Genomic DNA, 14,563 nt, shown 5'->3' on the forward strand with positions numbered 1-14,563 from the left:
AAGGTAGACAAAAGTAGACAACTACAAGTGTGCAGCTCTCTTCATTTTAGGATAAGGGGGGGACCTTATCACTTCCTACACCTGCCTGACAGGAGGATGGAGCCAGGAGGGGCTGGGCTCTGCTCCCAGGGAACAAGGGATGGGACAAAAGGAAATGGCCTCAAGCTGCACCAGGGCAGGTTTAGATGGAGCTGAGGAACAATTCCTGCCCCAGAGGGTGCTCAGGCAATGGAACAGGCTGCCCAGGGCAGGGCTGCAGGCACCGGCCCTGCAACTGTTCACAAACTGTATAGGCAAGGCCCTCAGTGCCATGGGTTAGTGGTGGCCTTGACAGTGCTGGGGAACAGTTGAACTTGATGAGCTTAAAGCTCTTTTCCTTTTTGCTCTCCCTTTTGCTTGGCAAATGAGAATAAACAGAGAGTGAATTCTACCGTTCCACTGGATCAAACTCTATTTCTAGACAGTGTTGTTAAATTTATTGAGGGCCTTAAGAAAAGGACAAAAACACCTTTAGCAAGAGAAATAGAGATGACAGCAAATAAGTGTGATGCCATGCAGGCAGTATTTCTAGGTTTTGATGTACAAACCTAATTCAATGATTTCTAGCACCATTCACCTCATTTCATTTCAGACAGCAAAGAATTTCAGTGGAATATGGTAAATTGTGTGACCACTACTATGAATGAAGGTGCTTTGAAAGTGTTTTAAGACGTGATAGTGATGAATCCCCACCAAGGGCAGAAACTATCAAGGAATCCCCATCCACTGCTCCACGCCTTTGCTTTTGAGCTCCCTGTTGGCAGCAACAGAAGCCATGATCTCCATGGCAGCCTGATCACACCAGAGCACAGGAGCTCTGGTGTTGCTCATCAGCCTTCAGACCTCCTGTGTGGCAGCCCATGGATTCCCGTACCGATGGCATTGCCTGCCCTGATGTCTCTCCTGTTGCTTTCCTTCACAGAGAGCTGAATGGTGATGGGCAAACATTGCATACATAAACCACCCCAAAATACTCCAATGTGTGCATTACCTCAGTCCATAGACCTGCAGCCTCTGCCAGGACCATGGTGAAACCCGGAGCCACGGCTGAGCTTTAGGGCTATCCTAGACACACATAATAACCTAGGCTGGAGGGAGAAGGTCCATGGCTGGATTCAGTTAAGTCTGGATCAAAGTGGTCTTCTCATTTCTTAACAACACACAACTCACAGGCACCCAGGGTCAATCAGCTGAATCCTGCTTTGTTCCCAAATCTTCCTGATAATTCCCTGGTTATTATTTAACCCAGCCAACGGTTGTTTTCCTGCTGAGCCTTGGGGACAAGCAACGGCAGAGGTTTCACACCCTTCTTGGCCCCTATTTCAGTGTTTGGTTACTCTTACAGTGGGGTTTTCCCCCTCCCTCTGTTTCTAACGGGAATTTCCCATGCTGCAAAGTCACAATAGGAAATCTGAGATTTAACCTCATCTGCAAGATAATGCACATGGAGAACTTGCTGGTGGCATCAAGTCAAAAAGAATGTGACACCATTAATTCTTTCATGCATCCTTTCTCTGTTTCTAAAAGCATAGAATCATGGAATAGGTTGGCATGAAGGGAGCTTAAAGCTCACCCAGTTCCTTTTCTGAAGGCCCTCAATGAATTTAACAACACTGTCTAGAAATGGAGTTTGATCCAGTGGAACGGTAGAATTCACTCTGTTTATTCTCATTTGCCAAGCAAAAGGGAGAGCAAAAAGGAAAAGAGCTTTAAGCTCATCAAGTTCAACTGTTCCCCAGCACTGCCAAGGCCACCACTAACCCATGGCACTGAGGGCCTTGCCTATACAGTTTGTGAACAGTTGCAGGGCCGGTGCCTGCAGCCCTGCCCTGGGCAGCCTGTTCCAATGCCTGAGCACCCTCTGGGGCAGGAATTGTTCCTCAGCTCCATCTAAACCTGCCCTGGTGCATCTTGAGGCCCTTTCCTCTTGTCCTGTCTTTTGGATTAAACTGAAAATAGGTTTGAGGGGGCAACTGATGCAGTTTGTCCTCCAGGAGGCCTTCACATCCTGACTGGAATTAGTTTAATCCACACAAAACTATTCTGAGATGCATATACCATGGAGAGAGGGTGCATGGTACAAGTCCTTCTGATGTTCAGACCTGCTCTGGACCACATCCATCCTCACCAGCTGTCCTAGGATGTGATAAAACATCCTTTTATTCCAAACCACCCAAGAAGGGACCTGATTATCTCATAACTAGACAATGAATTTCAGATGTTGAGTCAGGTGACCCCATTGCCATGCTTATTCTCCAATCCCAAATACATAATGGTAGGAAAATCACATTTATGAAAGCCAGGCAGACATGGAGGATGGATGTAGTGGACTACAACTTGCCTCAGTTTAACAGTTTAAGAACATTTTTAACAGGTGAAGAGCTCCACCTTTGCCTTGGATGAGAACAAAACGGCCACGGTGTTCTACACCATCATGACCCCCACGTTGAACCCCTTGATCTACAGCCTAAGGAACAGGGAGGTGAAGGCTGCCCTCCTGAGAGCAGTTGGGAGAAGGCAGTTGTCGTGGTTTAAACCCAGTCAGGTAACTTGTTCACTCACTCCCAGTGAGTGGTGCCGAGCTGACAACAATCAAGGTCCGTGTCCGTCTCCCCCCCCCCCCCTGCACCGGGGCTCTCCCCTTCCCCGCTCCCGGAGGAACGGGGAGGAGGATCGAGAGAGTGCAACTCCTACGGGTTGAGACAAGAACAGTCCAGCAACAAATCACCACCGCTACTATCAGCTAAAACAATGATAAGGGAAAATAACAAGGGAAGAGAATACGATACCACCGGCCAAGAAAACGAGTTCCACCCGGAATCTCCTGTCCTTCCGGGTAACTCCCAGTTACCCCCCACCCCGGGCATGACGTGCGGTGGTATGGAATACCTCCCCGGCTAGCCCGGGTCAGGCGCCCCGTGTCTGCTTCCTCACAGCTTCCCCTCCTCCCTGGCAGAGCATGAGCCTCACAGAGTCCTTGGTCAGGGTAAACATCACTTAGCAACAACTGACAACATCGGCTTCACCAACACTGTTCTCAAACTAGAAGTCAAAACACAGCACTGCACCAGTTAACACAAAGGAAAAAACATGACTGCTACTGCTGAACCCAGGACAGCAGTGAATGGAGGAAGCTGGTAACCAGGAGGGTGTTTCCTTGTTGCTGTTATTGAGTAGGACTCATTGCAGCACTGAGGTCTCTGTGAAGGTGTATTGAGGTGATTACTCTGTAATTTCTCTCTCATTTATAAGGTATCTGACACTGATTTGTCATGTAACACCTGCCTAGATGAAGGTGGGTGAGATGAAGCCCAACCTCATTCATCACCAATGGTCAATGTGCACAAACAGCTCCTCCGGACACCTTGATTCATCCTGTTCATCACATTGCTCTGTTCAGTCACTACAGAGACAGCATGGACTACCCTGGGCATGGGTTTCCAGGTTGCCAAGGTTCAGAGGTGAACTCAAAAGAAGAGCCAGAAACTCTCTTCTTCTGGAGTGTCTTTGAAACCCAGTGCCTACCGGGATGGGTGAGAACGGAATAGACCCAAAGGACCACAGGACATCATAGAATCAGTTAATAACTCAATCACACAAGTCTCCACTGTACTTTCTCATGATAAGGCTTGTGGCACTCTTAAATAAAGCTTTCCCACCCAAAACTTGGTTCCTACAAGTGAAATTGCAGGTCAAGCTGAAGGTGTTTGGTCCTTTGAAATCTCACAGTGTTGGTGCTAATTTACCTGGAAGCCTTTGGGCAATTTGAGCCTTGTCTTTGCTGTTCTTTTGCAGACGGTGTGCAAATGTAAAGAACTTAATCACAAGTTGGGTCAATATCGATTGTTTCAGCAGTGATTGAATCATCAGTGTTGGATTTCCCAGCTCTTAAAGCTGAAGGGCTCTCTGTCAAAGAAGCAAACCCAGGTAAAAAATACAAGTAAACAACTTTAAAGTTGGGATAAACCATGTTCGTGCTAAAGTAACTCTTTCAGCAAGTGGGTATTTCCTCCCAACCATAAGAACCAGGCACCTTTATGTGTAATTCACTCTGTTGTAACTCCAGTCTCTAAAGCAAATCGCATGAATCAGAGCCCAGAAATGCCTGTTTGTGTCCCAGCAATGGAAATCTGTGTTCATGCTTGTATTTATATGAATATCTAGGATTATGAGATGAAACCTGGAATCCAGAGTAGTTTGGGCTGGAAGGGACCTTAAAGCTCATCCAGCTCCAACCCCTGCCACGGGCAGGGACACCTTCCACTAGAGCAGCTTGCTCCAAGCCCCTGTGTCTAACCTGGCCTTGAGCACTGCCAGGGATGGGGCAGCCACAGCTTCTCTGGGCACCCTGTGCCAGTGCCTCAGCACCCTCAAAGGGAAGAGCTTGTGCCTAAGAGCTCATCTCAGTCTCCCCTCTGGCAGGTTCAAGCCATTCCCCTTGGCCTGTCCCTACAGCCCTTGATCCAAAGCCCCTCTCCAAGGAGAAGGATCCATGCAGGAAGACCAGCTTTATTTCAATTTGGTTTGGTTTAGTTTAGTTTTCAGTTTAGTTTTTATTTATTTTACTATTTCATATTATTTTATTTTAATTTATTATTCTAGTCTATTCTTTAATTTAGGTAAGTTAATTTATTTTAATATACATTTTTGTTTGCTTTTTATGTTTAGTTTTGAAGTTTTAATTTATTTTTATAATTTTTAATTCTTATTAATCTTATTCTTTTAGTTCATTTTTTAATTTAACTTTATTTTTTATTTTATTTTCATATTCCTCTGTCATCCTTCTATGCACCCCCCCCATGCACACACATATATGTATGACAGAGTAATATAATAATAATTGCACTTCTCCCAAAGGAAGTTCTGCAAAACACCTCTCAGCCAAAGCACCTCGGAGGTCTCAGTGGATTAGAGATAAGGGTTATAAAGCAGTTACACCAGCAGGGGGGACAGACAGAGCATATAAGTGAACTCGTCATCTGTCGTAACTTAATGTGAAGCAAGGAAGAAGAACCAAGCTGTCACTGGTAAGGACAGGGGGACATCAGGATTTGTTTTATCGCTGGAGTTAGAAGGTAGTTTATAATTTTAAGGGGCTATATAGTATCATAGAATCCCGGAATTGCTTGTGTTGGAAGGGTGCTTAAAGCTCATCCAGTTCTAACCCCTGCCAAGAGCAGGGACCCCTTCCACTGGAGCTGCTTGCTCCAAGCCCCTGTGTCCAACCTGGCCCTGAACACTGCCAGGGATGGGGCAGCCACAGCTTCTCTGGGCACCCTGTGCCAGTGTCTCCTTGTGCAATACAATACATAATTCCTTGCAGGAAGCAGGAGGGCAGGAGAATGGTTTCATCCTTTAGAGATGAGGTCTGTAGAGAGGAATTTGATTGTTTTGGGTTGTATCTTTATTAGACATACCATAAGGAGCTGTTTATTTCATGGCAGAGCAAGAGAACAACAGAAGAAGGAAGATCACAGAGCACGTGGATTTTGTGAAGGCTGTTGTACCAGTTATAATGGTTTGGTTATTTTTTAATAGTAGCAAATAGCAGCTAAAATACCAGTTATAATAAATCCTTTATCACTGCAATGCCGGTGATCCCACCCTGATTAATTCTGTCATGCTGCAGGTTGTACATAGAGCTAAACCCCATGTGCTTCTTCCATAGGGATAAATGGTTTATCTGATTTTCCTTTCTGAATATAAGCCAGGCTCTTTGATACCAGTTTTACAGTGACTGCTGATAGGAAAGCTGTGCTCATTGCACTGCAGAGATTTGCTGACAGTGACGCACACCCCATGAGCAGCACAGTGCTTTCCATGATCTTAGGCTAATATTGATCTGCTATTCCCAGCAGTTTTCCTGTCTCTTTTCTTGGTCTCTTCCAAGTGTTTATGTTACAGTGGTTCCTTGTGGACCCCTGTGGAGGCTGCTCCATATCCCTCCCTGATGCTGTGATTAAAAGGCAGGATGCCATGGTGTATTTTCATAGAACTCTTAAATATGGATTTTAGAAAGAGGAGGTGTAGGAAAAGTTGATAAAAAGGAAAAGATTTGTTGTGCCATTTTTTGTTTTTAATGGTTTTCTCCCTCATGATGGCACTTCACCATTTCTATATACCCAATAGAAGAATAACCCTGAAATAGCAAAACAGATGAAAAGTTACTGAAGAATAAATGGGGTTTTCCTGTTTTATCTCTGCAGTGTGCAAGCAAAATCACCTTTAAGGAAAACCTCTACGGGGAAGGCTCCCTAAGATGCCAAATGTTCTATTCTACTTCAAAGGTTGGATTTGATGATCTGAAAGGTCTTTTCCAACCCAGTTGATTCTATGATTCTAAGTCCTAGAATTACAGAATCACAGACTGGTTTGGGTTGGAAAGCACCTGAAGTTCAGCTAGTTCCAACCTCTCAGGCTTGGGCAGGGACATCTCACACTAGACCATGTCACCTCTAAAAAGACATGGTCTAGTGTGAGATTTTCATTATTGATGTCACTAATTCTTTACAGGAAGCACTGAACCCCTTCTTTTACACTTTCGTTGTTAGAACTTGGGAGGGTTACCCTGGAATGTGATATATACCATGAGTATACATCAGGGAGATGTGTTTTAGAATGAATGGAATAGGGAACACTTGGCAGAGTGACTGCTACCAGAATAAAACATTCATTGCTTTGCTAAACTGTTTTTTGATGAATGTTGATGCAAATGAAGCAGATCTCTGATAAGAAGAGGGTTTGCCATCCAAACCCTGGGGATTGATGGGCTTTTTAGGTGCTGAGTGTCTCCATTAACTGTTTATTACGGCTCTATGAATACAACTTACAGTGCTTTAGGAGAAGATGGCTGAGAAAAATCAAAGCAAGCAAGTGACGGAGCTGACTCTTGTCGGACTGACGGACAACCCGCAACTGCAAGCGCCTTTGTTCATCCTGTTCCTCCTCATTTACTTCATCACGCTGGTGGGGAACCTGGGCATGGTTGTGCTCATCAGGAGCAGCGCTCAGCTGCAGACCCCCATGTACTTTTTCCTCAGCAACTTATCTCTCCTCGATGCTTGCTACTCATCAGTGGTGGCACCGAGGACGTTAATGAACCTTCTGATGGAGAAGCAAACAATCTCTGTCATCGGCTGCGCAACCCAGCTTTACTTCTTCATAGCCTTTGGCACCACCGAGTGCTTCCTCCTGGCTGCGATGGCGTACGACCGCTACATGGCCATCTGCAAGCCCTTGCTGTACTCGGCCATCATGTCCCACCGGCTCTGCATGCTGCTGGTGGCCAGTTCCTATGTGCTTGGCCTGCTGAACTCCTGGGTGCACACAGAGTTTGCCTTCAGCCTACCTTTATGCCAGCCAGCCAAGGTCAACCACTTCTACTGTGAAATCACGCCTGTTCTGGCCCTCTCCTGCTCTGACACACGTGTCAATCGGTGTCTGATATTTGTCCTTGGTGGGCTGGTGGAGATGGTGACCATCTTGGCCGTCCTGGTCTCCTACGCCTTCATCCTCGCTGCTGTCTCAAGGATCAGCTCTGCTCGGGGCCGGTACAAAGCCTTCTCCACGTGCACCTCTCACCTGGCTGGAGTCACCATCTTCCACGGGTCCATCCTCGCCCTGAACTTCCGACCAGGGTCTGGCAGCAGCCTGAGCACGGATAAGGTCTTTGCTGTGTTCTACTCGCTGGTGGTGCCCATGCTGAACCCCCTGATCTACAGCCTCAGGAACAGGGAGGTGAAGAACGCCCTGAGGGACTTTGTCAGGTGGAAGTAGCTTTGGCAGGATGTTTAGCTGCTGGTTTTGTGACAAAGGTCTCCAGAGCTTCAGTTGACACCAAGGACTTTTGTTTCGCCACCCTATTCCTTCACCTTAAAGATCTGGTTTGGAACCATTTCCAAGTCTGTCTTTCTTCCTATGACTGGCTTGTGCACAACACCACAATCTGATTTATCTGCTCTATTTTATTGCCTTTATTTTCCCCCCCTTCTTTTTTTGTCTTATGAGATGGGCACTGAACATTAGTTCTGGGCTCCTTGATAGCCCTGTGAAAATGCTCTTCCATGGCCATCAGCATCTCCCAGTTGATGGCTTAAAACCTGCCTTACGACCTCTTCTCATTTTCAGGGTCTTTCTCCCCTATCATTAAAGGGCAACGATTTTTTTTCTGTACAAGTGCAGGAAATGAACTCAAAATAATGAATGAAGTACATTTATTTTAAGAGAAAAACTGGCATTAACCTCACCTAATTAGGCACTGCTCTGAGATCTCTATCTTCTCTATTATCTATGGATAAAGCTAGATATGGTATCTAAAGATGAGATTTGTTAACTAATTGTTAGGTAGATAAGGCTGTTGAATAATATTGTCTTTAATGCTCATTTCAATGTAGTCCAGGTTTTGAATCATCTCCAGAGAATCCAATATTCTCCTCCAAAATATTCAGGCTGGTCTAACAGCACCTGCAGAACAGGGTAAAGAGGCCCATGTCCAGCTCTTCCTGCCAAAAGGTGATTTCTTTTTGAGGTATCAGAAGTACTTAATGAGAGGACCTCTGTCATGTATTTGATGTGAGAAGTTTGTGTCTACAGCCAGGGCTTTCTGCTTTTTGTAGATCCCTTCTCTGCAAAGATTGAAGCAGAATCATGCAATGAAGCTCTCAGTATAAAATGTATTTCCAGACCCTCAAGCCTGTTTCTTATATTGCTGGAATTCACAATTGTGCCTCCCCTGCACGTTAGACTGAGGTTCCTATTGCCAGTTCACTGAGTCGGATCCACCACACACAGGACTATGGCATTCAAGACTTCCCTTGGAAAGGTAGCACCAAGTGTGGGTAAACCTTTGACCATTTCAGTTGTCTCTGCTTTGGAAACTTTCTTAAACCCAAGAGGAAATAAGGACACCAGAGTGGGGTAATTCATCAGACAGTGATGAGCCCTCCACATGACACTGCTCATCTAGACTCCTGTTTCCACAAAAGCTCAGATCAGATAATATTTTGAGGTCCAGCCTGGGCTTTCTGTGGCTCTATGATTCTATATGTATAGTCTAAGCCAAAATATCCAACAAAATGGAAGAAAACAAGGTGTGTTGAAGGTTTTGAAGGAAGCTGTCTGATATCAAAGGTCTCTGTCCTGCCAACACGTTCCCCCACATGTAAGACAATGTGTTCTCTTAATACTGTTGTTTTTCAGTGCACATAAACAGTGTGTTCATTATAAACATACTTTCCAAATATAAGTTAATTCCTACTCACATCAGCTAAAGAATTTTTCCCCCATCAGTGTGTTTTGGCTTCTTTGAGACCCAGATAGCTCTCAATTACCATTGATTCTGTATTCAGGATTGTCTTTCTTCAACAGAAACTTCCCACAGGCTTAATTCTTATATGAAATCCACTGTTTGGTGTTTCCCAGTGTGCTTGAGCATGAGCTGGGCATGGACATGGGATGTGGGTGCTGATCTCGAGCTGGAATTCCATTTCTCTCACCATTTATGTAAAAGGTCATGTCAAATGAGTATAAAATACCCCTTAAAATGAATGGGAGGAGACCTGATGTGCCCAAATTTTCCTTTACACTGGGTGGTCTCAGCACAGTTCATCATCCTGTGTTATGAATGATATTGTCTACAATTTTTTCCTTTATGTATAATCTATTGTAAAGCTGCAGCCTGGGGAGGGATTTGCCCTGATATTCAAAAGTGCAACTTGAGAGCTTGATTCCCACCAACTTCTTCTCTTTGAAAGGCACAAACAAATGCAATGAATCTTTTGAAACCTTTTCTGTGACTCTTTTTCAGCAAGCAAATGTAAAACTACACTTGCTCTTCCCTCCCACCCCAGCAGCTTTAATAAAGAGCTCACAGGTAAGAGTGAGGAATTTTATTGGAGCAGAGAACAAGGTCAACAATCTTGTAAGAAAAATAGATAATTACGAGTGACAAAAGTTATAAATGAATAAAGCTGATTGGTGTTTCCTGTGAGGAAAAGGAGCCTGGGATAATTGAGGGTAATTTCTCCCTACAGACTGGTGCCTACAAACTGAATTGAAGTTTGAGGTTCCTTCTCCTCTTGATTTCCTTCCAAGGAGCATGTGATGGCTGGGTCTCTTTCTCATTACATACTGTCATTGACTTCTGTGCAGGATCTGTGGAAGAACATAAATAAAGTCATGTGGATTAGTGAAAATCTCATTGTTTTAGTGCATCGCAGTCTTCCTCAGTTAAGATGAACTGTTCATGTCCTGGATGACAGAGCTCTTTTGTGTAGCCAGTGGTTGAAGAACCTCCTTGTGCACTTGACCAGAGCCGCCTTCACGTCCTTGTTCCTCAGGCTGTAGATGAATGGGTTGAGCATGGGGGTGATCATGGTGTAGAAGATGGAGGCCACCTTATCCAGGCTCCTGTGGCTAGATAGCGGTTGTAGGTACATGAAAAACGTTGTACCATAGAATAAGTCAACAACCATCAAATGGGAGGTGCAGGTGTGGAAGGCTCTGGCCCTGCTCTGTGCTGAGCACATCCTTTATGTGGAATCCTTTGATGAAGACCTGCTGAGCTGGTGACTCTGGGCTTCCACTGTATTCAAGGATGAGAAATGGGCATTTTGAGGCAATGATCAATTATCCCAGGGTGAAGTAACAGGCCTTTATCCCCCTGAGCAGCCTCAGCTGCGGCTCCATCCCCACCCTCTGCCCATTTGTCCCCCTTCTCTATTTAATCTCAGCCCAGGGAGGTTGAACTTCATAAGAGGAGTTCCAGTTCCCAGTTTGGCAGGAGGTGTGCACACCTGTGGAATCCTTTGATGAAGACCTAGGTTTGCTCATAGACTTCCCTAGAAATTGTTGGACCTGACCGTGGTTCAGGGCCTGATTTGATCTGACTTGGCCTGCTCTCGTACCTATCTTGTCATCACCAACTTGCCTGATGATTTGGAGTCTTGGCTGAACTTGGCCCAGGTCTCTGTTCCTGCCCTGCTTCTCTTGCTCAGGTACTGTGGGGTGGTCCCTGCACCCCATGGTGTTCCCCTTTGGCTCTGTTTCAAGAGATTAAAGAGAGAAACCCCTGTGGTACTGGCCAGGTTTCTGCAAACCATCCTTGAGTGGCATGGTTTAGTGTGAGGTGTCCCTGCCCATGGTAAGGGGGTTGGAACTGGATGATCTTAAGGTCCTTTCCAACCCTGACTATTCTATGAAATTAGAACTTTTCTCTGGCTGCACCCAACAGCCCAGCCAGGGCTCACTGCTCTGGCACACGCTCTCCATTCAGACCATGTCCCTGCATGGGCAAATTAGGAGATAGTCTTCTCAGTGAGGAAAATAGAGTAATCAACTGAGCATTCCATTCAGTGTTATTCTCTGGTCATTAGTATCTCCTCCACTTCAAAATATATTAGAATTATGGTCTTTAGTAGATAGGCAGCACTTTTATTTGGAAATGGGTTTCAAGTCTTAGTAAAGACTCTTTAATCTTTCCAGCTTCAATGTTTCTTTGCTTTGAAGATGCTGAGGTGCCATCTCTAAGAAATGCTCTTTCTCAGTAACTTCAGGACAGTTTCCGATCTTGTTCTATTCTGTCTCCCAGAAGACAACTCATCTCAAAGGTTGAGGAATTAACAGCTCCAGATTTTTAACTTGTGAAATCACTAAAGAAATTTTTCAGTTAAAGCTGAAGGGGAGAGAAAACAAGATTGCCATGGGTGATGTGCCCAGTGAGGCTGCTGGCATCGTATCCCAACCATCTAAGATAGAAAGAACAAGCCAGGAGGTGAGAAAATCAGTTTTTTTCTCAAGATAGAGATGATTCTGTGCAGTACAGTCATGCAGATCCACACACTGAGTCCAAGTCTGTTTGTGTCACATTATGTCTAATACCAGTTTTATACATTTTATTTGTATTCCTCTGTCACACATATGTATATTTACACACATACACACATAGTACGCATATTGGAGGTGAGGGACAAGGTCAAGAATCTTGCAAGAAAAGTGGATATTTATCAGTGACAAAAGTGAGAATTGAATAAAGCTGATTGGTGTTTCCTGTGAGGAAAAAGAGGCCTGGGATAATTCAAGGTAATCTGTTCCTACACGCTGGTGGCTGAGAAGTGAAATGAAGTTTGAGGTTCCTGCTCCTCTTGGTTTCCTTCCAAGGAAGATGTGATGGGGGTTCTATTTCTCATTAAATGCTCTCATTGACTGTTGTGCAGGAACTGTGAAAGAAGATGTATAAAGTCATGAGGATTAGTGGAAAATCCCATTAGTTTAGGCTTTCTCACTTGATGTATTCATGTCCTGCATGATACAAGTCTTGCATGTTGCCAGTGGTTGAACAACCTCCTCCCGCACTTCAGCAGAGCCCCCTTCACCTCCTTGTTCCTCAGGGTGTAGATGAAGGGGTTGAGCATTGGGGTGACCACGGTGTAGAAGACGGAGGCCACCTTATCCAGGCTCCCATGGCTAGAAGAAGGTTGTAGGTACATGAAGAATCCTGTCCCAAAGAATATAGAAACAGCCATCAAATGGGAGGCGCAGGTGTGGAAGGCTCTGGCCCTGCTCTGTGCTGAGCACATCCTCAGCACGGTGCGGATGATAGAGATGTAGGAGAGCAAAATGACCACGCTCGTGCCCACTAAGTTGATGGTGACGAAGGCAAAGATGAGCATCTCGCTGCTGTGGGTGTCGGAGCACAGGAGCTTTACTACAGGAACTTTGTCACAGAAGAAGTGGTCAATGCGGTTGGGACCACAGAAGGAACCTCCAAACACGCACCATGTGTAGACGATGGCACTGAGGAAGGCGAATAGGTAGGATGATGCTACCAGCTGCCAGCAGACACGGCTGGAGATGATGGTCACATAAAGCAGGGGCTGGCAGATAGCAACATGGCGATCATAGGCCATCATGGCCAGGAGGTGACACTCAATAGTGGCAAAGAAAGCAAAGGTGAGGAACTGCATCATGCAGCCAGTGAAAGAAATGGTTTTGTCCTCTGATAACAGATCTGCCAGCATCCTGGGGGAGATGACTGTGGAATAGCAGATGTCAGTGAAGGCAAAATGGGTGAGGAAGAAGTACATGGGGGTGTGGAGGCTGGGAGACACCCGCACCAAGATGATAATGCCAAAGTTCCCCACCAAAGTGACAATGTAAATCAATAGAAACAAGACTAAAAGAGGGGTCTGTGCATATGGGCTGTCTGTAATTCCCAACAGGATGAATTTAGTCTGCGTGTGATTTCCTCTCATGACCAGGTGGTACCTACCAAGGCAAAAGGAAGGAAAACATCAAAATCATTGCAAACAGAAATTCACTTTTGGACCATATTTAACTACAATCGATCACCAGTTTAACTGCCATGTTTTGGTGGAATTAATATTTTGTATTGCATTTTTTAAACCCAAATTATATGATTTTGTTTTTCATTTGAGGTATTTGGAAAAGAACAGAGAGTGCAATGAAGCAAAAACTGCCATTTTTGTTCTTCTATGCTGAGAAACATAAACTATGGATTTATTCAAGCACCTGATTTTTCAGGTTTGAGTGAAGAATCAGATCTTTACTCACTTTCAGATTGGAGGCAGTTTGTGTCAGAAGACACCTTAGAGGAACCTCATAGGAGCACACATAAACCTTGAGCAAGAGAAAGTCACATTCCCATTGAAATGATAGCTTACACATTAATGACCTCCAGAATTTTCCTTTGGTTTTTAGTTCTAATGCCAGTCTTCAGATTGCATTTATCAAAGTGTTATACATAATTCAAAAAGGATAAAATTCACATTGCTAAAGTCATGATTTATACCTTTCTGAGTTCCAGCATGCTGAAGCACCCTCACACCTATGGGCATTATGTTGCTTGACCCAAAAAAGAGTTGATGTTATAAGAGGCTGAATCCAAAGGCTGATTTGTTAGTGACCATATTCTGTTGACGATCTGAAATGCTGCATTTCTTTATAACAGAATAAGATTCTCTTAAATAAATCAGTTCATCTTGCTTTAGCTGCCGATGTAAAAGAAAGACAACATGCATCAGACATTGCTCCCTCTTCTTATAAAGAAAACCCACATTGGTAAGGCTGTTTTCTGACACAGCTTTACCTAAGAGGATGAGAGAACATGAAGAATCAAACCCACTACCTCACTGCAGGTGAGGCTCTGCTTTGTGTTGGTGTTACCTCCTGTGCCTTCCCTCTGCCACCGAATGATGGGAGCCAAGGATTTATCCCCAGTGCAGCAAAGAACATCTATGTACCGGCATCACTTCTGTTAAGCACCTGATGTGAAGAGAGGGGAGCTCCTGCCAGACTCCAAGAGCCCAGCTTGTGGTGCTGGGGCTGTAAATACAGTTGCATGTGCTCTGCTGGGAGGAAGCCTCCAGGGCTGCTCGTGCTTTTGCAGAGGAAAACAAAGAAAAGGAAAAGCAAAGGGTGTGAAATCACCTCTGAAAGGCATTGTGGTGCTTGGGCACCTGAGAGTCATGGAGTGCATGAGCTGTCTTTGAGCACAGCTACACAGCAG

The 14,563-nt window shown here is 44.9% G+C and overlaps 2 protein-coding genes across 2 annotated transcripts; one reads left to right on the plus strand and one right to left on the minus strand.

Moving 5' to 3' along the window:
* Positions 1 to 6,870: 6,870 nt before the first annotated feature.
* Positions 6,871 to 7,815, plus strand: LOC130600009 (olfactory receptor 1019-like). The gene has a single exon (XM_057410967.1). It carries the CDS (start codon positions 6,886 to 6,888, stop codon positions 7,813 to 7,815), a length of 930 nt encoding a protein of 309 aa, XP_057266950.1. The 5' UTR covers positions 6,871 to 6,885.
* A 4,514-nt stretch (positions 7,816 to 12,329) lies between these two features.
* Positions 12,330 to 13,289, minus strand: LOC130600064 (olfactory receptor 1020-like). Its single transcript, XM_057411101.1, has one exon. It carries the CDS (start codon positions 13,287 to 13,289, stop codon positions 12,330 to 12,332), a length of 960 nt encoding a protein of 319 aa, XP_057267084.1.
* Positions 13,290 to 14,563: the final 1,274 nt, after the last annotated feature.

Source organism: Pezoporus wallicus, unplaced genomic scaffold (assembly GCF_028554395.1).
Source record: "Pezoporus wallicus isolate ANWC-B61680 ecotype Strahan unplaced genomic scaffold, APGP_CSIRO_Pwel_v1 contig_7953, whole genome shotgun sequence".
NCBI classification, from domain to species: domain Eukaryota; kingdom Metazoa; phylum Chordata; class Aves; order Psittaciformes; family Psittacidae; genus Pezoporus; species Pezoporus wallicus.